Genomic DNA, 25,046 nt, shown 5'->3' with positions numbered 1-25,046 from the left:
TAGATAAAAGAGATCTACGTTTTTACAAAATATGTGACTCATGTAAAGCAGATGTGTCAAATATAAAAAAATACACATAAACAAAAAAATATATATTTAACTTATTTAAATATCAGCCTAAGTCAATTACTGCACACAAATTACTGCACAAATGCAAACTCATTAAATTCAAGGGAAAAAGAAAATAAAAATAAATATACCATTAATAAGTAACACCACCACCCTGGATTTGACCAAAACAAAAGCTGTTGGATTGATGGATTCATTGAATATGGACAGTTTTGACCTTTCTAAATCTCATAATTTTTCAATCAAATATTAAAATGGATTCTGTAAGTCTCTTATGACCGTCCAGTTTGGACAGTCTTCGATTTATGGGGGCCACTTTCAATATTCTTTTTTTTTTTTAATTTAAAATTAGAGAAAAAAGCCCTATCCTTTTTTAAATTATTTTTTAATTGGTCTCCCCTCCTGTGATTTTGAGAGACCTTCTCTTTTATTGTTTTCTTTGTTTAAAAAAAAAAAATTATCTTTAGATCAGTGATTTGGTATTTTGTATAAAAAGTTTGTGGCTTGGATTGTGGAGGTCTTGATCTTTGGAGACAATGAGGAACTTTTGAGGCTTTGTGTGGTGAGTTTTCATCCAATCATGCCTTCTTCTTTTCCCCTTTTTCCTTCACCTTAATTTTCTAATGCCTTCAAATTTTGGTGAGTTTATCGTGGGAATGAAGCATTGGTTTTGAAATTAAAGTTTTTTTTTTTTGGATGTTGTAATAGTTCCATGCTTAACAAAGTTTTTTTAAAAATTTGATTTTGTTGTCTAATTTGTAATGAATTTGAGGAAAGCAGAGAATATAGAAGAGTTTTTCCTAGTTCTGAAATGAAACTTTGTGAGGAACCGAATTGAAGTGATATGATTTTTTTTTTTTTACTTTGTAAACTATACATTCCCTGAAGTCCTGTCATTATGATTCCCACCTGGTTATCTCATTGAAATGCTCATTTGATAATTTTATAATTGTGAATTTAATAGCTTATCGTTGAAAAACATTTTTTTAGAACACTTAAGCTGTCATTGAATTGTGAAGAAGTAGATAATTAAGCAACAATTGTTAATGTTTGAATTATTTAATTAGCTTGAACTTGGTTTGGATGTGATCTAGATTCATGGCTTGCAGTATTTGCTTTGCTGTATGAGAAGTCTGACTTGGAAGTTCATCAAATTATTATAAATTGAGGTTATGGCATGGCATGCAGTTATTCCAATGTCAGAGGAGAAAGCCTAGTTTCAGGTTCTCATTGCTTTTTTCTACCATTCTTCATTGCTTCAATGTGTTAATGTTCAATGTCATGGCCCATTGGTGATGACTTTTCTTAGTATTTGATTGGACCTTCTGTGTTTACATGATAAATATGAACAAGAATTGCTATTTGGTTTGAAGCATTAATTTGTCTAAAGTCCATACTTGAACTGTTATATATATATATATAAATTTCTTTTTTGTCACAGGGGAGATTTTCTTGGGTAATTTTATTGTGTAAGATGGTTCACCCAGCTTCTGATGAGGCATGGGTGAAGGACTCTGAGCCTGCCATAGTTTCAGGATCAAGACAGAATGATGCAAGTTCACCGTCTGGTTACAAGGTTGGATTCCCCCCAAAGAGGAAACTAGTGACACAGTTTACTGACAGACTTAAGGAGACATTCTTAGGCGATGATCCTTTACGGCCTTACAAAGATCAGCCAAGATCGAGGAAGTTTGTGCTTGGCTTGCAGTACTTGTTTCCGATATTTGATTGGGGGAGAAACTACAATCTTAAGAAGTTTAAAGGAGATGCCATTTCTGGATTGACCATTGCAAGCCTGTGCATTCCTCAGGTGAATTTAGTACACTGTTTTCGGTTGTTTTATGTTTGAAACTTGTTACTGAAGTTAGTGTTGTTTTTGTTTTTTATAGGATATTGGGTACTCAAAACTTGCTTACTTGGACCCGCAATTTGGGCTCTGTGAGTTCTTCACTGTTGCTTAACTTCATGGAGGTTGAAATTATCATAATGTGTTCATTGCTTTTGTTTCAGATTCCAGTTTTGTTCCTCCATTGGTTTATGCTGTGATGGGGAGTTCAAGGGATATTGCTATTGGGCCAGTAGCTGTTGTGTCTCTACTACTTGGCACCCTTTTGCAGAATGAGTTTGATCCTGTTAAAGAAAAATTACAGTATGAGCGGCTTGCCTTTACCGCAACATTTTTTGCGGGCATCACTCAAGCAACACTTGGATTTTTCAGGTCTTTTGAGAGCAGTATATTGTTTTAATGGGAAAAACTGATAATTTTTATGCTTCACTAGATTTTTGACAATTTTTTGTTTTTTTTGTTTTTATTTCAGATTGGGGTTCTTGATTGACTTCTTATCACACGCTGCAATTGTTGGGTTTATGGCTGGTGCAGCAATCACAATTGCTCTTCAACAGCTCAAAGGATTTCTTGGCATAAAGAACTTTACAAAGGAGACCGATATAATATCTGTCATGAAGTCCGTTTGGGGTTCAGTTCATCATGGTGTAAGAAAAATTGCTCTGGTCTTGAATATTTTTTGTTAGTTCAAAGGAACTCATTTGTGTTGTTTTATTTTTGCAGTGGAACTGGCAGACAATATTAATTGGATCATCATTCTTGGCTTTCCTTCTCTTTGCAAAGTACATTGTGAGTGTTAATTTAATATGAACACTAAGTACGGTTGGAGTAAAATGGAACTTGCATAACTTGAGATCATAATAAACAGGGAAAGAAGAAGAAGAAACTTTTCTGGATTCCTGCAATCGCACCATTGATATCAGTTATCCTCTCCACGTTCTTCGTTTACATTACACGCGCTGACAAAGATGGTGTTGCAATTGTATGCATGGATTATACAGATTCATTTATTTATAATTCTTTTTCAGCTTTTCGAATTGCTAGCTGAAAGAGTCTAACGGAATTTCTGTTTTCTAAAATAAAGGTTCAACACATAGAAAAAGGCATCAACCCTTCCTCTTTACACAAGATCTTTTTCGATGGTCCAAATGTTGTGAAAGGGTTCAAAATTGGTGCAGTTGCCGGCATGATTGGCTTGACAGTAATCTCCTTAAAAACACATGAGCTTTAAATTCTCAGTGAATTAGTAGTGCTTGAATTGCTTGGCTAAAAGTTTAGAAACACTGTCAGGAAGCTATTGCGATAGGGCGAACATTTGCAGGAATGAAGGATTATCAGTTGGATGGTAACAAAGAAATGCTAGCATTAGGGACAATGAACGTGGTTGGTTCAATGACTTCTTGTTATGTAGCTACCGGTAAGAAATCTGGATGATTTATGAAACCAGAAATTGCGTGGAAACATAATGTTATGTCTTAATGCTTTGTTGTTTAGGTTCATTCTCAAGATCAGCAGTGAATTACATGGCTGGTTGCCAAACAGCAGTCTCCAATATAGTAATGTCACTAATCGTACTTCTAACACTAGAAGTGATCACACCTCTGTTCAAATACACGCCAAACGCAATCCTTTCATCGATCATCATCTCCGCCGTTATTGGCCTTATTGACTATGAAGCTGCACTTCTTATTTGGAAGATCGATAAATTGGATTTCATTGCTTGCATGGGAGCCTTTTTTGGTGTAGTTTTCAAAGTCTGTTGAGATTGGCCTCTTAATTGCTGTTAAGTGAATTGTTTTTCGTGTTGTATTATGTTCGTTCTATGATGAGCAATTCTTTCAGTGGCTCACTTTTTCTGTATTTTTGTGCTCATCAGGTAGCAATTTCACTGGCAAAGATCCTGCTTCAAGTGACAAGACCAAGAACAGCTTTACTTGGTAATCTACCCGGGACTACGATATATAGAAATACTGAACAATACCCAGAGGCAACTAAAGTTCCTGGAATACTCGTTGTGAGGGTTGATTCAGCTATCTATTTCTCCAATTCCAACTATGTCAAAGAGAGGTATACATTGGCTATATATGTATATCTTTAATTAATTCTATAATTGGATACTCTTACATTAATGAAAGTCAATTTTTTTTTTTCCTGCAGAATTCTAAGATGGTTAAGAGATGAAGAAGATCAGTTAAAAGAAAACAATCTACCGAAAATAGAACACTTGATTGTCGAGATGTCACGTAAGAATAGTACAATTCAATCATTCTCTATTCACTCTAATTAGTTTCTGAGTGTTAAAAATTGCTATTGCTCAATTTCTGCAGCTGTGATTGACATTGATACAAGTGGAATCCATGCATTGGAGGAGTTATACAAGAGCCTTGCAAAGCATGACATTAAGGTCATTGAAACTCAAAGTTAAGCTAAATAAACAAGTGTATGACTTACAAGGTCTCATGTTTTGTCGCCTTTTTGACAGCTTGTGCTTGCTAATCCTGGTCCAGTGGTGATGGAGAAACTCCAATCTTCAAAGTTCACGGAGTTGATAGGCCAAGACAACATCTTCCTGACTGTTGGGGAGGCTGTAATGACTCTTGCTCCAAAATCAAGAGAAGAAGCTTGACAAGCTCAATTTTCATTCTTCTTTGTATATCAGAGCTTCAACTAGGTTGAAGGGATGAAAACAACTTGGAGCAAACATATACATATATATATATATATATCTTTGTTTGTAAATGATAATATATAAATCTTAATTTGCAAAGTTTCTCTTAAAAGTTGTAATTTATATAAAAATTTACTAAAAATAGAAAAAAAGAGATCATTGATGATCAATGACTTGATAGTTTCTTCTTCTTATTCTTCTCTTTCTCCTTCTTCTCTCTTTCCTTCCTTTTCAGCTCTTCCTTCTTCTTCTCTTTCTCTTCTCTTCTCTTCTTCTCCTTCCTTTCCTTATGTTCCCTTAACTTCTTCTTCTCCTTTTCCTTTTCCTTTACCTTCTTCTTCTTCTTCTCCAACTCCTCCTTTGTGAACTTCTTTCCAATGTTAAAACACATGATTTCCTCTTTATTAATCGAAAGCTTCAAGTACAACATATACATATATATATATATATATATTCAGATTTTTTTATATGTCTATCTTTTGCACCTCAATCCAGAGCTTCAAGCTGTCATGCTTCCATTGTTGTATAACAAACATTGCCGGCCATTGTTAAACTCTTGTAACACAACAACATACAAACATACAAAAGACAAATAAACTCTTAGTAGTCTTCCATGCTTTAAGGACGGCATGATCATCTCTACGTGAAAGACTAGTTCAAATTTGAAAAAAAAAGAAAAAAGAAAAAGAAAATACACATATTTGAATAAAAAAGGATGAGAATAATTTTAAATGAATCCATCCTATGTAAAAGCAGCAAATAATCACCACAAAATCTCTTAAACTCAAAACAAACATTCAAAAATAACCAACTTATCTGGATAAAATAAGATAACTAAAATTCAAATCTTTCCAAATCCTTCACTTCTAGTTATCCTCTCCCCACCTTAACTTTCTCTCTCTCTCTCTCTCTCTCTCTCTCTCTATATATATATATATATATAAGTGCATGCATGCATGCAAACCCTAACCCTCATCTATCTCATCAACCTCTGAAAACTTCAAAGACAAGAACAATGGCCAAGCTCATGCTAGTCATCTCTCTCATATCATTGTTCATCATCTCAACCTTGGCCGCAGCACCGCCTACTCCAGACTGCACACCTGTTTTATATCAAATGGCAGATTGTGTGTCATTTGTTCAAGATGGAAGCAATGAAACCTTTCCTGATAAAAAGTGTTGCGCTGCCGTTACCAGCGCCGTTGCTATCAGCCCTGACTGTTTGTGCTTTGCTTTAGAACAAGCAGCCAATTTAGGATATAAAATAAACATGACCCAAGCTGCACTTCTTCCCAAAGACTGCAAGGTCAAGCAACAAATCAATTGCAACAGTATGTTATCTTTCTTTCTTTCTTAATTTCTTTTTTTCTCTCTCTCTCTCTCTCTCTATATATATATATATATAGTTGGTTCTTTGATGATATGTATGTTTTGATTTGATTTCTTTGTTACAGGTACTAACCCACCAAGTCCATCTCCAAAACCATCACCAACACCACCAAAACATTCACCACCATCTCCATCACCAACACCAACACCAACACCATCACCATCACCATCACCACCATCTACAACACCACCATCACCACCTGCCCCTCCATTGACACCGACATTAGCACCATCTCCGGCAACACAAACACCTGCACCTTCTCCCAAGAAATCTGATGCAGTTAATGTTCATCTCTCCATTGTGAGCTTGCTGGTTGGAGTTGCAGTCTTGGCTGTTAGTTTCTTATAGATTCAGTTGCAGTGTAGGTTGGGGTTTTCCAATTTTTTTTTTTTTTTATAATTAATATTTTTGTTGACAATGAAGTGTTCCTCTCTTTTGAGAGCGCCATTGTTTTCTTTGTTGGTAGGGATTCTGGTTTATTTCTTTTTGGATGATTCCCCCATCTTTCTTTTGAGTAAATAATGATGATTTTTATCACTTCCTCTTTGATGTGTCCTTGAATTCACAGCATGTGATGGACTTTTGCATGGTTTTTAAATTTAAGTTCTTATTTTCCTATTTTGTTTGGATTGTTAATTTAGAATTAGATTTCTTTTCTTTTCTTTTTTTAATGTGTATGATGAAAGAAGTACAGTTGTAGAAAAATTTAGCTTCAAGACTTCATGTGTATCTAAAAAAATAATTAAAAATTGAAAATTATTCTTGTGAAAATCGAATTTATTTGTAAATCTTTAATTTCGAGATTTTTAAATTTTATTTATAGGAATTCTTATCTCATATAAAGCTAGATCTTTTATATTTTTTTATGTAAAAAATTTCTCTTCCTCTCCATTTTAAATTAATTGTCATGTATATATAAATAATTAAAATTTCATGATTCAGGCCATTACAAATAACATTTCAAATATTTTTTCATCCTTATGATCCTATATTTTTTTAAATCTACTCTGTAAGTAAATGTATTTTAAAATCTAATATTTATTAGCATACAACATATCACTATATGGTTATTGTTTTCAAAATGTTCCTGGCACATGTATTTTGATAGTTGTATTTCTTAATTTCAGTCCTAACTTCATTGTAGAAGGAATTTCAAACTATACTTATTTTGTTCTTAATTTTTTTTTTGTATATGTTATAATTTTACTCATTCTTTCTTATATAAAAAACTTATGTCTATTATATTAAGTATTGTTTATCAACAATATATTACAATTTTGAAATAAAAACACACAATTATATCGTTGAAGGACTAAAAAATCTCTCAATCAGTTATAATAGATTTGCTTATAGATTTCATTTTCTTAAAATTTTCAAAATATAGCTTTATATTCTTTGGATTTAAATATTTGTTCTCCAATAAGATTGCATGATATGCTTTAAGTCTATCATGTTAAGATGTTATTTAATTTTATTATAAATTATAAATAAAAATTAATTAGTTATATCAATTTCTAACATAAAATCTAAATGCTAAATCTTAAAAACATCTACATTTCATTTATATCTAGGATAATTAACAAGAACAAAAATATAAAATTAAAGGGTTACCTTCCCCAAAAATAAGCATTTGCTTATTTGGTTTTCTTACATTGAAAATAATCTGATAACCCAATCAATTTGGATCATATATTGGAAGTTTTGGTTCAAATCTATAAATGAATATATTTATGTATTCATAAAATCAAATCAATAATAGATTATTGAATATTTCAGATTTGAATTCAAATTTATATATAAATTTGTTTACTGACTTTTATAAGTAATATGTTTGAGTTCAACATTTTGATTTATTTATTTTGAACTCAAATTGAGACATATTTAATTCTATTTTATTTGTCACTTTTGAACAAGTTTTGATGGTGGAATTCATGTTTACACATACCATAGTTGGATTTTTTTTTTTCATATGATTTTATTTTATTTTACTTTTAAAAATTTATATCATAGAGAAATAATAAAAAAAAATATATTACTAACGGGGTTGGTCCAAATAATAGGAAAAAAAATCAGGATCCCCCTTTTACTTTTACAGGGCTCCTAGCATTCCATCATGGTGTGTGTTAATTACAAAAAAAAAAGGTTCATAAAACAAAATTAGTTGTCACCCCTTCTTGATTGAATTTAATTTAATGTGTATATAAACCTCTTTAATAATATATATATCATTAGATATTGTATAACATATGAGAATATTTTATTTTTAATAAATTTTATTGTTAAAATTTATTATATAGATCTCATTAGATATTGTAGAACATATGAGAATATTTTATTTTTAATAAATTTTATTGTTAAAATTTATTATATATCCAATATCTAATGATATATGTATATTAAAAAATAAAAAATATAAAAAATTATTTTATCATTGAATTAAAACATAAAGTTATGTAATGAAAAGTAAAATTAAATTAAAACAAATGATGGTGTAATTTTATTAATTTGTAGAGGTGGAAAATAAAAAATAGTAAACAGAAAAACACACACACACTCAATTCCTATACAAATCAAGCACCTACGGCCCACACCACCGTCCACAAAGAATGAAAAGAAACCAACACTCACCACTCATTTGATTACAAAAGATTCTTTTTTTAATTTTTATACAAAACATAGAAAAATAATATAAGATCTTCTAATTAATATCTTTCCCTAAAAAAAAAAAACAAATTTTCTTATTTTTCATATACTTCTCCCACATTACCAATATCATTAGAAATGGAAATTATTCATCTCCACAAATAAATTAACAATATGAAGGGCATCCTTAAAGCAGGGCGGGCAAAATTTGGGTGACCTAATCTTCAAAGTTTTTGTGCGGTGTATTTGGTTTGTTAGAAACAATTACATTTTTAATGGTAATTTTTTGCCTGTGTATGTTATCATTATGAAGATTGATCGGTTGTTACTTTTCTGATTCTTCGCAGCTTGTACGAGAGAGAAGTTGCAAGAGTCTAACGATACCATCAGATACAGCTTGGAGTTTTTAAGACCTCAAATTGAGGAGGCTAGTTTGGCTCCCATGGCCGAGGAGGATCATGTCAAATTCATGGGCTAGTTTTTCTGTGTACGTGGCTTGAGAAGGTCAATTGTTCCTCTGTTTTGTTTTTGGTTATGTTGTTGTTCCACAACTAGTTGGCTATTTTGTGAAGTTGTTTTGTGTTTTGCCCTGGGGCATGATCTTGTTTTTTTTTTTTTATATAAAATTATTATTTTTTGTTTATCTAATGAATGTTAAAAAAAATAAATAAAAAAAATAAATTAACAATATCAAATCAAATCAAACCACCATAATTCTAAAACATGTCAAAAATTCAAGGCCAATTCATAAACACCAAGCCTTCCCAAAATGAAAATCCATCACCTTCCTTTCCCAAACAAATAACCACTCACTACTCATTTGTTTCTTAAAAATAAAAATAAAAAGCACTCAGTCCAATTCCAAAGCACCAACACCAACTCATCATTTCACAAACACATACACATTAAAACAGGCACTCATTCCTTCCACATATCCACATTGTCCAAGAACTATGAAACAAAACAGGCACTTCATCCCTTCCACATATCCACATTGTCCCAGAACTCTGAAAATGGCAAACATGTTAGTCTTGGAGGTGTTGATGTTTGCTAGTGTAGGAATGGTCTTTTCTCAAGCTCCATCAATGGCTCCTCCTCCTCCTGATTGCAGCTCTGCATTAACAAACCTTGTAGAATGCCTTTCTTTTGTTGAATATGGTAGCAAGTTGGAAAAGCCACAAGGTCACTGTTGTGCAGCGCTGAAGAAGGTGGTCAAAGATGATGTCTCTTGTTTGTGTGAGGCTTTCAAGCAGAGTCCTAGTAATGGTGTCAAACTCAACATGACTAAAGCCTTTGGTTTACCTCATGCTTGTGGGATTTCCACCCCTTCTCTTTCTAATTGCAAAAGTAAATCACTCTTTCTTTTTCTTTTTCTTTTCCTTTTCCTGATTTCTCTTTTTATATTTAAGTGCTTGTTTGTGTTTGTTCTTTGTTTCAGTTGATGTTGCAGGCTCCCCTGGTTCCGCACCAGGTATGTAATATGAATACTTCGTCTTTTTTTTTTTGGAGAAATTATTTGTCTATAATTTCTGTAGATGATTTCTATGCATTTAGAACAGAAAGTATCATGCAGTGTGGTAGAAGATATTATTAGAAGAATGAGTGGTGGAAGATAAAGAACTGTGATGTTATTATGAAAATTAGAGTAATTATAAAGCTTATTATATTGGTCTAACTTTACTTATTCATAGATAAACATGGAATAATTATTTGTTACTATTCTATTGATATCTTTAATGGGTTTACAGCTCCATCACCTTCATCACCAGGAGCAAGTTCCGCAAATTCCCCTGCTTCAGCCCCAGGAACACACTCTATGGCTCCTTTTCAGGCTCCATCAATATTCCTATTTATTATTTATGTTGTTGTTCCTCTCTTCTCTATCATTGCGTGATACCTTTTTATTGTGTTCATTGTCTTGAGACTTTTGATTGTCTTCATGCCTGTTCCTCTTTTATTATTATAAAACGTTTTTTTTTTCCTTCTTTCTTTCTGAAATCTATGAAAAATAAAAATAAAATCAGAGAGCTAAATAACTTGTAAAATTGTCTGAACTTTTGTTTCTCATGCATTCCATCAAAACACTTGCTCATTATTCAATCTTTCCATCAAAGTTAGACAGCTTGATGAATTATTATGGAGAAAGAGAAGGCTATATGTGTGTGTGTGTGTGTGTGTGTGATTAGGAAAATGGATCTAAATCAATGAAATGTAGCCATTCTTGATCATCCACTCTAAACTCCAATGTTGATTAACATTCTTCCATGTCCAATAAGCCCATCCAAAGCTTGCCCTGCCATACTCCTCCAATTGAACTTTTGCAAACCTTTGGTAATCTTGTTTGCTAGCTCCATTCACTTGCCACTCTGCCACTCATTCCCCTGCATCATTCATTAATTAATTCACTTCATATTAGTAAATAATTCACCAATTTATATCAAGAATTTATATTTGTGTCAATTCGTTTGATGATCACACATTAATACAAGGGGGCCGTTGGAGGTAGTTAAGGTGTTCACTTGTCTAGTTCTGTTATTGTTCACAGAGACAATGTTTTTAAAAGTTCTTGAAAATGTCTGAGTACAGATTGTAGTAATGATTTTTAATAAATTCATGGTTTATTTATTTTATTAAAAAAAAGAATATTGTAGTAATGTATGTTGATGACGGCACCATAATATCCACTGGCAAACTAAAAAAGCTCGGTCTCATCGCCTGATAGCCGGACCGACATGATCACATAGGCATCAGTAGTGTACCTCCGCACCACACTGTAGCCAACTTTGTAGTAGTTTTTCAAACTCTCTAAAGTGGCACTTGGTGCACTCGGCTCATTTATCAATTCTAATTGTCTTTCTCTCAATTCGATCCCACAAAATTTCTTCTACTTGTCTTCCTCTTAATTAGAGCTCCACATAATTTTTTATAAGTATTTTTATCTTATATAAAACTAGATGTTTTATATTTTTTTTATTTAAAAAATTTCTCTTCGTCTCCATTTTAAATTAATTGTCATGTATATCCAAATAATTAAAATTTTATAATTCAGATAATCACTCCATTATAAATAACATTTCAAATATTTTTCCATTGTTATGATCCGATAATTTTTTTAATTTACCACGTAAGTAAATATATTTTAAAATCTAATGCTTATTGAAAGACAATATTTCACCATATGGTAATTGCTTTTTAAGTGCTCCCAACATATGTTATTTGATAGTTGTATTTCTTTTGATTTTAAGTTTATTGTTGAAGAAATTTTAACTATTCTTATTTTGTTCTTTTTAGGTTTTTTTACTAATTTGTCTGTGCGTTATAATTTTACTCATCACTCAAGTAACATACCACTTCACTAAGTAGGGTCTATTCCCTAAATCGACAGTACCGATATAATACTATACATATAATGTAGAGTACTATAAAAAATATCATAGCAATATTGTCCATTCATTATTTATGAGTCCCCTGTGGGAAAAATGTCATTTCTCTCCCCTTCAGAATTGCAGGGTAGGGGGTATTTATTAACTCGATTTGGTTTCTGAAATATCTTTTGAGCGTGCACATAATAGAAATCTAATTGCCTCATGTGACGTCTGGCCAAGTTAATAAATCTCCAGAGGTCCGTCTTTGTCGAAAAAAAAAATATTCATTATTTTTTATATAAAAAAAATTATGTCTATTAATTAATGTTCATCAACAATATATTACAATTTTGAAAAAAACACGATAAAAAATCTCCCAATCAGTTATAATAGATTTGCTTATAGGTTTCATTTTCTTAAATTTTCAAAATATAACTTTATATTCTTTGGATTTAAATATTTTTCTCCAGTAGGATTGCATGATATGTTTTAACTCTATCATGTTAAGATGTTATTTAATTTTATTATAAATTATAAATAAAATTAATTTAGTTATATCAATCTCAAACATAAAATCTAATTCTAAATCTTAAAAACATGTACATCTCATATATTTCTAGGATAATTAACAAGAACATAATATAAAATTAAAGAGATACCTTCCCCAAAAATAAGCCTTGCTTATTTGGTTTTCTTACATTGAAAATAATCTAATAGCCCAATCAATTTGGACCATATATGGAAGGTTTCAGTTCAAATCTATAAATCAATTTGTTAATTTATGGATTCGTAAAATCAAATCAATAATAGATTATTAAATATTTCATATATAAATTTGTTTAGTGACTTATATATATATATATATATATATGGGAAAATGAATTATAACTTCATGAAATTTTCAAAACATTCCTAAATAGACTCTTGACATTTGAATTTGCTAGATAGTCCTTTTTTCTGATCGTTTATTTTTTAATTAATGCAGCTCACTTCGCTATCTTCCCACTTAAAATATATAGTTTCCATTTAACATTGTGAGTTTTCGTTTAATCACATAAGTTTTCACTTAACATATAGTACATTTGCAATTAAAATTTAATCTTTACACTTAAAATTACGGGTTTCCTCTTAAAAACCTGAGAGTCAATCTTGTTAATATCAGCTAGTTTTATGCCAACATCAACCATTTTTATGTCAGAAAAATCTGAAAAATAACATGTCAGAAAAAAAGGATTTTTTTGGGAATATTCAAAGTCATGGGTTTGTTTTTTAATATCTTAACTTCATAGAGACTATTTATTTATTAGCAATTTATATATATATATATATGAAAAAAATCATCTAGGTAAGTCCCTAGATTTGAAATCTAGGGACGTTTTAAATCTAAGCCGTTGGATCATCATCCAATGGTTGATTGTCTATATAGTCACTGTATATCTTTTTACTGTTCATAATGATAAGAGATTACCATCCGATGGCTATTATGGACATCCCTAGATTTGAAATTTAAGGACGTCCCCCTAGATGATGGGTTCTCATATATATATATACTATGTGTTATTTATGATACAACATCCTTTATTTTATCATGCTATATGTGTTAACTCTTACATAGTGGCAATATTAGTTTCTCTGCAACGACTCCTAGGATTCTATCATGTTGCGAGCGTTAATTTAGTAAATTTACTTAAGAAAACATGTTCATAAAACAAAATTAGTTGTCACCCTTCTTTATTGAATTTAATTTAATTTAATGTGTATATAAAGCTCTTTATAATGTGTGTATATATATATATATATATATATATCAGTAGATATTGTGAGAATATTTTTTTTAATAAAATTTTTTGTTAAAATTAATTATATATCCAATATCTAATGATGTATATTATAAAAATTATAAAATATAAAAATATAAAAAATTATTTTATCATTGAATTAAAACATAAAAGTAAGTATGTAATGAAAAGTAGAATTAAATTAAAACAAATGATGGTGCAGATGTGGAAAATAAAAAAATAGAAAATAGAAATTATAAAAACAAACACGCGCGCGCACACACACACACACACAATTCTCATAAAAATCAACCACCTACCCCAGAGACCACCTTTCACAAGGTATGAAAAGAAACCAACACTGGCCACTGTTCTAATTAATATTTATCCCTTCCAAAAAAATTATTATTTTTCGTATAAATCAAATCAAATCAAATCAAATCACCATGATTCCAAAACAAGTCAAATATTCAAGGCCAATTCATTAACACCAAGCCTTTCCAAAATGAAACTCCATCACCATATGACCATAATGCTTCCTTTCCCACATAAATAACCACTCACTACTCATTTGTTTCTTAAAAATAAAAATAAAAAAATAAAATTTAAAAAGAAGAAATAATCATCACACACACACACACACACACACACACACAAAATAAAACAGGCACTTCAAACCTTCCACATATCCACATTGTCCCAGAACTTTGAAAAATGGCAAACATGTTAGTCTTGGTGGTGTTGATGTTTGCAAGTATAGGAATGGTCTTCTCTCAAGCTCCATCAATGGCTCCTCCTGATTGCAACTCTGCAATAACAAACCTTGCAGAATGCCTTTCTTTTGTTCAATATGGTAGTAAGTTGGAAAAGCCACAAGGTCTGTGTTGTGCAGGGCTCAAGAAGGTGGTCAAAGATGAGGTCTCTTGTTTGTGTGAGGCTTTCAAGCAGAGTTCTAGTTTTGGTATCAAACTCAACATGACTAAAGCCTTTGGTTTACCTCATGCCTGTGGGATTTCAACCCCTTCTCTTTCTAATTGCAAAAGTAAATCACTCTTTCTTTTTCTTTTTCTTTTCCTGATTTTCTCTTTTTATATTTAAGTGCTTTGTTTGTGTTTGTTCTTTGTTTCAGTTGATGTTGCAGGCTCCCCTGGTTCAGCACCAGGTATGTAATATGAATACTTTATCTTATTTTTGTTGAGAAATTCTTTATCTATAATTTCTGTAGATGATTTCTATGCATTCAGAACAGAAAATATCATGCAGTGTGGTAGAAGACATTATTAGGAGAGTGAGTGGTGGAAGATAAAGAACTGTGATGTTATTAATGAAAATTAGAGTAATTATAAAGCTTATTATATTGGTCTAACTTTACTTATTCATAGATAAACATGGATTAATTATAAGTTACTATTCGATTGATATCTTTAATGGTTTTGCAGCTCCATCACCTTCATCCCCAGGAGCAAGTTTTGCAAATTCCCCTGCTTCAGCCCCAGGAACACACTCTATGGCTCCTCTTCAGGCTCCATCAATGTTCCTGTTTATTATTTATATTGCTGTTCCTCTCTATAGCTCCTCTATCATTGCATGATAACTTTTTCTTGTGTTAATTGTCTTGAGACTTTTGATTGTCTTCATGCTTGTTCCTCTTTTATTATTATAAAATGTTTTTTTTTTTCTTTCTGAAATCTATGGGGAAAAAATCAGAGAGCCAAATAACTTGTAAAAGTGGGTGAACTTTTGTTACTCATGCATTCCATAAGAACACTTTCTCATTATACAATCTTTCCATCAAAGTTTGACAGTTTGATTAATTATTATGGAGAAACAGAAGGGTATATATATAAGATTAGGAAATTGGATCTAAATCAATGAAATATAACCATTCTTGATCATCCACTCTAAACTCCAATGTTGATTAACATTCTTCCATGTCCAATAAGCCCATCCAAAGCTTGCTCTGCCGTACACCTCCAATTGAGCCTTTGCAAACCTTTGGTAATCTTCTTTGCTAGCCCCATTCACTTGCCACTCTGCCACCCATTCCCCTGCATCATTCATTAATTAATTCACTTCATATTAGTAAATAATTCATCAATTTATATCAAGAATTTACATTTGTGTCAATCCGTTTGATGATCACCTATTAATACAAGGGGGCCGTTGGAGGTGGTTAACGTGTTCACTTGTCTAGATCTGTTATTGTTCACAAAGTCGATGTTTTGTTGTACTGATAAGTTGTCGAAGATGTTTGAGTACAGATTGTAGTAATGGACGTCGATGACGGCACCATAAAATCCACTGGCAAACTGAAGGAGCTCGGTCTCATCGGCCGATAACCGGGCCGACATGATCACATAGGCAACAGTAGTGTGCCTCCGCACGGCATTGTAGCCGGCTTTGTAGTAGTTTTTCAAACTCTCTAGAGTGACACTCGGTGCTCTCGGCTCATTTATCAATTCTATCGCATATAGACATTTTCTTCGTGCATATCTAAATACATGAATGTAATAATTTTTAAGCTTTTGGATTGAATCAAACCACACATATTATTGTAATAAGAGAGCAAACTTACCTGACTGCTAAAAATTCAATAACAGAAACTGTTTGATCAATGTTGGCTTGAGTGGTGCCCCATTCAGTAGAACCATCCCTTGATCCACTGTGCTCAAATCCATTCTGAGAACCTGGTGCAGCATGGAGATCAATTATCACCTTGAGGTTATACTTCCTGAAATATAAACAAATGAACAAGATATTCTTTCAGTATGTTTAGCCCTTGTATTCCTGCAACCAACTCTCGTTGTAGTGTGCTCTCCATATATATAAGTATGTTAAAACGATTAAAGAGATCATGCTATTTTTAATAATTTAATATACTGAAACAATGATAATTCCTCACATTTTTGTACTCATTTGTTGCATTAACATTAATTTGATTACTTTTGCTTTTCATTAGTTGTGACTACAATAATGTCTAGTATCATTCAAATAGGTTAAACAAAGCTATATATTTGATATAAGAGTTTTTTTTTTTTAAAGACAAATACGATAAGCACATATATAATTAAATACTTGCATACAGCAACATTAATCCATGCATCCTCACTCAATTGATATGGGATTGTAAATTCTCATCTATAAAGAGGGACCAATTTCTATCACTATGTTGAGTTGATTTCAAACTTGAATTATAAAATTTTTACATCAAAAGCCAGTTTGCTATTTGACATAGTCATATAGGAGTTTATTATAAACAAATCCAAACATGAATAACTCCTCATACACGTGTGTCCTAATAAATCTAAAAGATAGATAAATAAAAATAATTTATTTTTTGAGGTGTTTACACAAGTTTATTACATATAATATTTTTAAAGATAATTATATACAATACATAAAGTCTTAAAGTAACGATTTTTTGGATCCTTCGCCGAAATTAGAGAGTGGTCTTTTAATAGTTTATATATATATAAAGAAGTCTTTGCAATGAGATAAAACTCGAATCTTTCGGTGCTCAACTAAGAAACAATTATTAAAAAGATAAAAAAAAGTCACATACTCTGCCCAAATAAAAGCATTGTCCAAAGCTAGCAAAGAGCCTCCTACAAAAGGCCATGGTGGGGTAGGATCACTAGCCATCCACCACCCAACTGGAATCCTAACACCACCCAACCCACTTGCAGCCATGAACTTAAAGTCATCCTCCACTATAAAGCTTCTCCAATGCTCCTGCCCATCATTTCTCCACTCATCTCCCAAAGGAATAAACAAAGACAAATATTAAAAAACACTGCGTTGACTAGTCAAACATCATACAGTTGACCAAATCATCATGGTCAACTCTGTCAAAACGTTGACTAGTCAACCAAAGTGATCAATACTTACCTGCATAACAGCCGTGGCCTTCTCTGCTCCATAACCATTGGTGATCTGAAACTCTCCCCTCATTGAACCAACTATTGTCATCAAAAACACCGATGGATCATCATCTCCCCAGTTTGTGTTTTCTAAGTAGTCAGCTGTCACCGAAATCTCCGTCTTCGCCTAATAACAACAACAGTATCATATCATCTTGTTAATTAAAAACCAATCTAACATTTTGTATCATAACCAATATTATAAGTTAACTTATTATTATTACCTGCAAGAAAAGACCATTTGAAGCCTTGATACGAACCCGGCTGGAATCTCCAGAGTTCCTAACAATCTCAAAAGTCTCAGTATCACCAGGTCTATTAGAAACTGCCACTGCATCACCACTACTCTCCAACCCTATGAACTCTCCATTGAAGACTCTCAAATTAAACTCATTTGAAGTGATTCTCCATAACTGTATATATATATATATATATCCATTCCACAACATTCAAAAACAGAAATTTCAAAAAAAGAGAGGAGAAAACACATGTTAAAGTTAAGTATTGTTGGTTTATTCTTTCTCAAACCTTAAATGTTTCCCATCCTGAAGCAATGGTTCTATTGGCAACCATGATGGTACCTCCACCACTCTCTGCACAAAGATACATGCCTTGTGTAACTGACTTGAACTCTACTTGTGTGCCATCCTGAAGATCAAAATGCTGTTAGAATTTATCTGAAGATTAGAGATGAAGAAATTAAAGTAAGTAATTACCAGTAGATCATTGTTGGGAATGGCATCAAAGAGAGAAGGTTTGATCCATCCCTCAGTGACAAGCCATCCTCCAAGGTTGACAGCCTTCAGTTTGGAAGGAGGAGGGGTGGACCTTGCTGCATGGGAGATGGAGATGAGGAATATTAATACTGAAAAGGTTAATGCAATTGGAACTTGGGTTTGTGCCATACTTCTCATGGTTTTGTTTTGAGATTGAGATGTGAGATATTTTAGTCTTATGGCCTTCTTGTTTTATAGAGTATTTTTTAGGCCAATAATCTTTATTTTATTTTATTTTTTCAATGCTTCTGGATGTTTGACACTTGGTATGAAATCCAAAGTGTTAGCGTTTGACAAGCGACCTTTTTGTAGTGTTGGGTTGAACTTATGAATTTGTTGAATAAGTTTTTGTTTTTTTTATTTTTTTCTTTTGATTGACTTTGTGTAAGCTGTGTGCTATATATATAATTCAAATTAAAGTTGAAAGTGGATTGGTTAAATCCTTCTCGGTTAAATCCTTCTACGATCGACTTCATGACGGGGGCTTCGGTGCCTTATTGCTAAGTATTTTTGGAAGGGCCCTTGCCCGAGGAAGGTCAATATCTTCAATTGGTTGAGTGCGGAAGGATAAAAATTCTTACCCTGAAAATTTAGCTAGCGCGAGGTGCAAATAAGCTTCGACCGCCACATGCGTCTTTGTGTTACGAGCGGTGGAATCGGGTGGATCATCTCTTCTGCGATGTCGTTTCTCCCTTGAGGTGTAGGCGCAGATTTGTTGTAATACTCGAACGCGTGGATCACATTGCAAAAATATATTCGAGTATTACTACGATTCTGATGAGATTTTTCTACGAGTAATCTCTGTGAGAAACCCCAGTGGTAAGAGCAAAGGGACCGTAATGTAAAAGTTTTTAAAAGATTTTTGGGTTAAAGAATAATAGAAAAAAAGGATTGATATAAAAATATTTCTCGAAAACCAAGGACTGAAAGGTAAGTGGAAGGGATCATTTGGAAATGTTGTGTTATAATCCAAGGACCATTGGATAATTTGAAAGGATCTTTTGAGAATACTATTTTATAATTCAGGGACCATTTGTGAGTTTTTCAGGGACTGTTTTGTAATAAATTAAGTTTTGAGAGACTAAATGTAAATTTCGGCTGAATCATAAGATTGGAGAAAAATCTAGAATTGTTCATCTTTTCTTCTTCATCCTTCCCATGCTACAGTAACCCTGAGGGTTTAAAAAAAATGAAGAAAATGAGAGAAATTAGAGGTTTTTAAAGAGAAAAACTTGGAGATGATTAAGGTTTGGTTTGGTTTGGAGATGATTAAACATTACTGTAGCACCGAGATTAGGGTTTGGTTTAATTAATTAAGTTGATGATGATGATGATTAAGGTGTTAATGATGATTGTTGGATTGAAATGGGTTGAGTTAGTCCAATTGAATTGGTTGGATCAAACCAAGTTGGATTGAATTGATTGAGTTGAATTAATTTGGTTGAGTTGGGCTTGATCAAATCAAGTTGAGATGGTTTGGGTTTGGTTCAGTTGATTTGGGTTAAGGGTTTTGGACTGAACCAAGTTGGTTCAATGGATTTTGAATAAGAATTGAGTTGGTTCAAGCTGGTTCAGTTTGATTGAGTTTGGTTCAGTGCAATTAAGCTTGGTTCAGTGCAATTGAGCTTGGTTCAGATTGGTTTAGCTGTGTTTAGTCTAAATTGAGCTGGTTTAAATGCAATTGAAGGCCAGTTGGACTATGCAAGGTCGTGTTTTAACCGATTGGAGTGAGTGGGCCCAATAGAGAGTCTATTATTGTTTTCGTATTTTCTTTTGAGTTTAAATGTAGTATTTATTTTTATATTATTATTCTTGTTAGGTGTTGTTCAGTCTTGGAAGGGAGTTCCAGGCCTAGCAAGGAACCCAAGGACACCAGGTGAGTTGGTAGTGGCTATTATTTTAAATAATTGATTAATTATTATTATTTTGAAATAATTATTTAATGGCTAGTATTTTGAAAATAATTGTTTAAGTATTTCTTTTTATCATGTTTAATTGGCGTATAATGTTGAGGTATACGTATATTTATTTGCCGTTGATGTTCCTGACAATCATATTGATACATCAATTTCGTATAATTATACGTATTTATGAATAGTATAAATACATGTATATGTGATTTAATTATTCGGTTCATGAATTTATTTTTGGATGGTTATATATGCTTTGATTTGGAATGATTTGTGAAATCATGTGCGTGTATTAAAATGTTTTACCTACAATATTTGTGGGACTGGTTTTCATTCCTGGCATAGGAATGGTATTTTTGATTTGACTTTACTTGTATTATGCATGTATCGTCATCGTGAATGTCCCGGATAAGGACCATGTGATATGATTTATACGGTTTGTATTATTCTCTGCATCTACATGTTGCTTTGGATGGTGACGCGGCTAAGGCCCGACCATCTGCGATAGTGGGTCCCCACGGGCAGGCCTTTAGAGGTGGCGTGGTGGACCTGGGTGTTGATTTGTCCAGATCAGGTGGGAGCGTAGAGCCCTGATTGAATGATACATCGGGATCCCGGAGTCACCACACGGGACCGGTGGGCCAACGCTCAAGGTTATGAAGACCTTGGCGGCTCCCAAACCCTAGTCGCTGACGGCTGAAGTCGGGGAGAGTTTTCGGTAGTGGATTTGAGAATGGTTTTTATATTATCCGTTATTTTTGACATTGATTTATGATGAATTTATGTTTCAAAAAGTTATTTTAAAGATGTATTTTTGCTAGAATTCTCGTATTTTGGGAAAAATTGGGAAAAATTGGGAAAAATTATCACGAGAAGTTAGTATTTATATACTTTATATACACTGTATTTAAGTATTTGAAATTATTAAGCCACTACCGACCAACTGAATGTGCTGTAGCTGCAGGAGCAGGACCCTAGATTGCCTGATCGAGTATAGAGCTAGTCAGGGTTGAGTCAAGGACTGCAGTGGGTCCATCTTTCTTTCTTTTTTGTTATTGGTGTCATGATCTTGTAGCGGTTGTACCCGCAAATTAGAGTGATTATATTTATTGCATTTATGTATTTGAACCTGTACTTGGTGAAAAATTGCAAATTGTGATTTGTAGGTCTGAATTTGTTTAAAACAGGGTGTCGGCTTTCAGTTAAAAGGGAATTTTAACTGATGGGTGCCACATTTACCTCGGTAGAAGGGGTGGGTGTGACATTTGTAGGGTGTTACAGTTGCCGTTGCTTCCGAGTTCGATGTCGCTTATGTGGGGGGTCTGGAGGAATGCCTTGCGGGCTGGTTCCCGCGTGGTTGGGGACGGGGCGATTAAAGCTTTCGTGTGGGCGCTTTGGCTTACAAGAAATGATGTTATCTTTTCTGATAAGTGTGCGTGTCCGCATGATGTTGCAGTTAAAACTGATCATTTCATTTTATCATGGTTCTCTGCAGCTTCTGAGGGATTGAGATCGACGCTTGAGGATTCCATTTCCTCTATTCGGCGTAGTTTAGAGTTCACGGGTAGTTCGTTGGTTTGTTTTGTGGGTCAGGAGGAGATCCATTGTTCCTCCTTTTTGTTGTTTTCTTGGGTTCCACATCTAGTGGACTACTGTTGTATTTTGTTCGTTTGGTTTTTGAATGAATGAATATGGTTTATTCACTTTTTCAAAAAAAAAATAAAATCAAAAAAATAAAAAAATAAAAAATAAAAAATAAAAAAAAAAATTGGATTGGTTGTGAGGGGATTAATTAATAATGTTCTAAGCCTGCATCTATCTTGATCCCATTTTTATGTTAAACTTGATCATATATACATGCATTGACGCTTGTAATTGATTTTTGTTTTGTGATGAAATATTTATTCTTAGAATTTTATAGAAATTATTATTTTTATTTTATGTATCTAATTTTATGTTGATTTATTCTTTTGATTTGTTTTTAAAATTTTAGACAAGATAGTTCATTATTATTAAAATTTATAAAGTTTTTTAATGGATTTTTTATTTTCTGTCTGTAGTTTTATTCATTTTTATGTCTATTTTTTGCGTTTTTGTACTCTTTTCTTTTAATAAATGTGGTCTATACATTTTTTTTTTTAAAATAATTTTATATAATAATTAAAATTGATATTAGTATTATCAATTTGAAAATTGTTGGTAAAATTTTATGACCCTTGTTATTTCATTTCCAATAAAAAAAAACTTATGAAATAGTTTCTCACGTGCGTTTTTACATCTAGTAATTATTATTTTTTGGTTATAAATTATTCATGTTAACTTACTTACATCAACCTTTGATTAATTAGAAAAATAAATAAACATTAACTCTTCCACTAAAAGGGCAATATCTTGATAATGAATTAAACTTTATCTTTATCGATTGCCCTTAACCCATATTACATCAAGATTGCATTTAATATCTATAATTTATTATGTTTTGGTCTCATCGACTTGTACCAAAATAATGCTTTTCACTTTATATGATATATGAATAGTTTCATTTCAGGTCATTTCGGTGAAAACAAGTTTGCTTTATTTAGTGGTATGAATGATATTTTTTTTTCTGCCCACAACTTACACATTGCATCTTATTTTTTATCAAACTTGATTTTAGTCCACGTAAAAACAGTTGAAGTGACTTTTTTTCCAATTTCATTATGAATTAAGAAATCTTTTATCAAATAAATATAAAATAAAACCAAGACCACATTACACGCACATCAGGCATATGCTGAAGGAAACCCTCCAATATACATTATATAAAAAAGATAAATTTATCCTTTTCTTTGGGGCAAGCCTTTATGCCACTAATATTATTTTAAGTTTTTTTTTAAAAAATGTGGAGAAAGCCACCAAGTTATTATGATTATTTTTCTGATAATGAATAAATAATGCCTCTGGAACTTGGTTATTCGTCAAAAACGCTACTGAATTTGAGTATTCACAGAAGGTCCATTCTTTTTCAAATAGTGTATTATTTTATTTTCTGTTATAAATGTAACTGATGTTGACGAAAATGTCTCTTAGTTTTTTAAGCAAAACATATAATATTAAACAAAAATGTCAAATATTAAAAGACAATGTACTATATTTTAAGTGAAAACTTATATAGTGAAACGAAAACAAACAATATTAAATAAAAACTATATATTTTAAGCGGAAAATATATGTTGTAGATAAAACAAATTGATGGGGTGAGCTGTATTAATTAAAAAGTAGGTTGTTAAAAAAAAAATTATCTGATAAATTCAAATATGAGAGTCTGGTTGGAATGTTTTAAAACTTTCAAAGATTTATAATTTATTATCTTATTTTTTTTATTTTGTACTTTTTAAAAAAGTATATATCTAAATATAATATCCTATACAGCACAAAAGCCTGTTAGACTATTACGTTTTTTTAATCAATAGGATGTGAAGTCATCAAATTTTGTTTTTATTTTTATTTTTGACAAAAATAAAAATTGCTGTCCATAAGTGGATTATGAAAAAAAAACAAATATGTATAATAATACATCTGGTTTAACAATGTCTTAAAAATTTACCATGTGAAATAGTGAACCTAACTGAAAATGAGTGAACAATATTGCACAGAGTAATTAATGATGCCGCAATACTGATGGCTTCCCATGACCACATACTTTTCCACTGCCATAGTTTGCCTTTTAATTTTATTATTCACATATTTGTTTTCATGGTTTGGTATGAAACAAAGGTCAACGTTTGACGTGCAACCTTTTTGTAGTGTTGAGTTGAATTTATGAATTTGCTGAATATGTTTTTGTTTTTTTGTTTTTCTTTGATCGCCTTTGTCAAAGTTGTGTGTTATATAATTCAAAGTTGAAAGTGGATTGGTTGTGAGGGGATTAATTAATAATGTTCTAAGCCACCTATCTTGATCCCATTTTTATTTTAAACTTGATCATACATGCATTGACGCTTGTAATTGATTTTTATTTTGTAATGAAACATTGAAATTATATATTGATTTTATTCTTTTGACTTGTTTTTAGAATTTGAGCTTTATTACCATTCAATATTTTTTTTATTTAAAATTTATAATTGAACAACAACTAAGCTTTTTGATGAATTTTTTATCATTCATCTTTTTTTTTGATTTGATTTTTTTATTGAAAAGGTGGATAAACCATTTCAATTAAAAACAACAGAAACGAGGTACACATTCATTTTTTAGTTTATGGTTCATCTTTTTATTCGTTTTTATGTTTTCGTGCTCTCTTTCTTTAATATATGGGGTCTATTCAATTTTCTTTAAAAAATAATTTTATATAATAATTAAAATTGATATTAATATTATTAGTCTGAAATTTTTTGGTAAAATTTTATGATCCTTTTTATTTCATTTCCAATAAAATAACTAACATGAAATAGTTTCTCATTGATGCTATTTTACATCTAGTAGTAATTATTATTTTTTGCTTATAAATTTACATGCTAACTTACTTACATCAACCTCTAATTAAAAAAATAAATAAATACTAATTTTTCAGTTGTAAGGGTGATATTTTAATAATGAAATTCATCCTTAATCTTTATCGATTAATTATATTTAGGTTGCATTTAATGTCTATAATTTATTATGTTTGGGTCATATTTCATTATTTCACGTGCTTGCACCG

The 25,046-nt window shown here is 31.8% G+C and overlaps 5 protein-coding genes across 5 annotated transcripts; 4 read left to right on the top strand and 1 right to left on the bottom strand.

Moving 5' to 3' along the window:
• The first annotated feature begins 494 nt into the window (after nt 1-494).
• Nucleotides 495-4,703, top strand: LOC120261757 (sulfate transporter 1.2-like). The gene is given in 16 exon segments (XM_039269740.1): nt 495-631; nt 1,179-1,292; nt 1,511-1,879; nt 1,959-2,007; nt 2,080-2,287; nt 2,388-2,562; nt 2,639-2,704; nt 2,784-2,897; nt 3,000-3,116; nt 3,206-3,332; nt 3,410-3,666; nt 3,668-3,697; nt 3,792-3,982; nt 4,073-4,158; nt 4,243-4,319; nt 4,398-4,703. Coding segments are annotated over 14 exon segments (1,977 nt in total). The 5' UTR covers nt 495-631; nt 1,179-1,292; nt 1,511-1,543; the 3' UTR covers nt 4,542-4,703.
• An 855-nt stretch (nt 4,704-5,558) lies between these two features.
• Nucleotides 5,559-6,488, top strand: LOC120262319 (non-specific lipid transfer protein GPI-anchored 23-like). Its single transcript, XM_039270408.1, has 2 exons — nt 5,559-5,914; nt 6,038-6,488. The coding sequence occupies exons 1-2, from the start codon at nt 5,599-5,601 to the stop codon at nt 6,319-6,321; spliced, it is 600 nt and encodes a 199-aa protein (XP_039126342.1). The 5' UTR covers nt 5,559-5,598; the 3' UTR covers nt 6,322-6,488.
• A 2,988-nt stretch (nt 6,489-9,476) lies between these two features.
• Nucleotides 9,477-10,605, top strand: LOC120262043 (non-specific lipid transfer protein GPI-anchored 11-like). The gene is made up of 3 exons (XM_039270093.1): nt 9,477-9,963; nt 10,055-10,087; nt 10,365-10,605. Exons 1-3 carry the CDS (start codon nt 9,570-9,572, stop codon nt 10,508-10,510), a joined length of 573 nt encoding a protein of 190 aa, XP_039126027.1. The 5' UTR covers nt 9,477-9,569; the 3' UTR covers nt 10,511-10,605.
• A 3,792-nt stretch (nt 10,606-14,397) lies between these two features.
• On the top strand, nt 14,398-15,440 carry LOC120261745 (non-specific lipid transfer protein GPI-anchored 11-like). The gene is made up of 3 exons (XM_039269727.1): nt 14,398-14,801; nt 14,889-14,921; nt 15,199-15,440. The coding sequence occupies exons 1-3, from the start codon at nt 14,474-14,476 to the stop codon at nt 15,348-15,350; spliced, it is 513 nt and encodes a 170-aa protein (XP_039125661.1). The 5' UTR covers nt 14,398-14,473; the 3' UTR covers nt 15,351-15,440.
• LOC120261744 (probable glucan 1,3-beta-glucosidase A) lies at nt 15,439-18,632 on the bottom strand. The gene is made up of 8 exons (XM_039269726.1): nt 18,396-18,632; nt 18,208-18,327; nt 17,904-18,092; nt 17,648-17,806; nt 17,322-17,491; nt 16,335-16,490; nt 15,903-16,252; nt 15,439-15,807 (listed from the first exon to the last, which is right to left on the bottom strand). The coding sequence occupies exons 1-8, from the start codon at nt 18,591-18,593 to the stop codon at nt 15,623-15,625; spliced, it is 1,527 nt and encodes a 508-aa protein (XP_039125660.1). The 5' UTR covers nt 18,594-18,632; the 3' UTR covers nt 15,439-15,622.
• Nucleotides 18,633-25,046: the final 6,414 nt, after the last annotated feature.

The sequence above is a fragment of the Dioscorea cayenensis genome, chromosome 5 (assembly GCF_009730915.1).
Source record: "Dioscorea cayenensis subsp. rotundata cultivar TDr96_F1 chromosome 5, TDr96_F1_v2_PseudoChromosome.rev07_lg8_w22 25.fasta, whole genome shotgun sequence".
Taxonomy (NCBI): Eukaryota; Viridiplantae; Streptophyta; class Magnoliopsida; order Dioscoreales; family Dioscoreaceae; genus Dioscorea; species Dioscorea cayenensis.
Note: the sequence above shows the minus strand (reverse complement) of the source record. Positions and strands in the feature narration are given on the sequence as shown.

Excerpts from the sequence above, each read along its gene's own strand:
- LOC120262319 (XM_039270408.1), top strand. The coding sequence starts at position 5,599 with ATGGCCAAGCTCATGCTAGTCATCTCTCTCATATCATTGTTCATCATC. Across the intron at positions 5,915-6,037 it reads GCAACAAATCAATTGCAACA|GTACTAACCCACCAAGTCCA; the intron begins GTATGTTATCTT and ends TCTTTGTTACAG.
- LOC120262043 (XM_039270093.1), top strand. The coding sequence starts at position 9,570 with ATGAAACAAAACAGGCACTTCATCCCTTCCACATATCCACATTGTCCC. Across the intron at positions 9,964-10,054 it reads TTCTCTTTCTAATTGCAAAA|TTGATGTTGCAGGCTCCCCT; the intron begins GTAAATCACTCT and ends TCTTTGTTTCAG. Across the intron at positions 10,088-10,364 it reads CTCCCCTGGTTCCGCACCAG|CTCCATCACCTTCATCACCA; the intron begins GTATGTAATATG and ends ATGGGTTTACAG.
- LOC120261745 (XM_039269727.1), top strand. The coding sequence starts at position 14,474 with ATGGCAAACATGTTAGTCTTGGTGGTGTTGATGTTTGCAAGTATAGGA. Across the intron at positions 14,802-14,888 it reads TTCTCTTTCTAATTGCAAAA|TTGATGTTGCAGGCTCCCCT; the intron begins GTAAATCACTCT and ends TCTTTGTTTCAG. Across the intron at positions 14,922-15,198 it reads CTCCCCTGGTTCAGCACCAG|CTCCATCACCTTCATCCCCA; the intron begins GTATGTAATATG and ends ATGGTTTTGCAG.
- LOC120261744 (XM_039269726.1), bottom strand. The coding sequence starts at position 18,593 with ATGAGAAGTATGGCACAAACCCAAGTTCCAATTGCATTAACCTTTTCA. Across the intron at positions 18,328-18,395 it reads TTCCCAACAATGATCTACTG|GATGGCACACAAGTAGAGTT; the intron begins GTAATTACTTAC and ends TTTGATCTTCAG. Across the intron at positions 17,807-17,903 it reads CAAATGGTCTTTTCTTGCAG|GCGAAGACGGAGATTTCGGT; the intron begins GTAATAATAATA and ends TGTTGTTATTAG.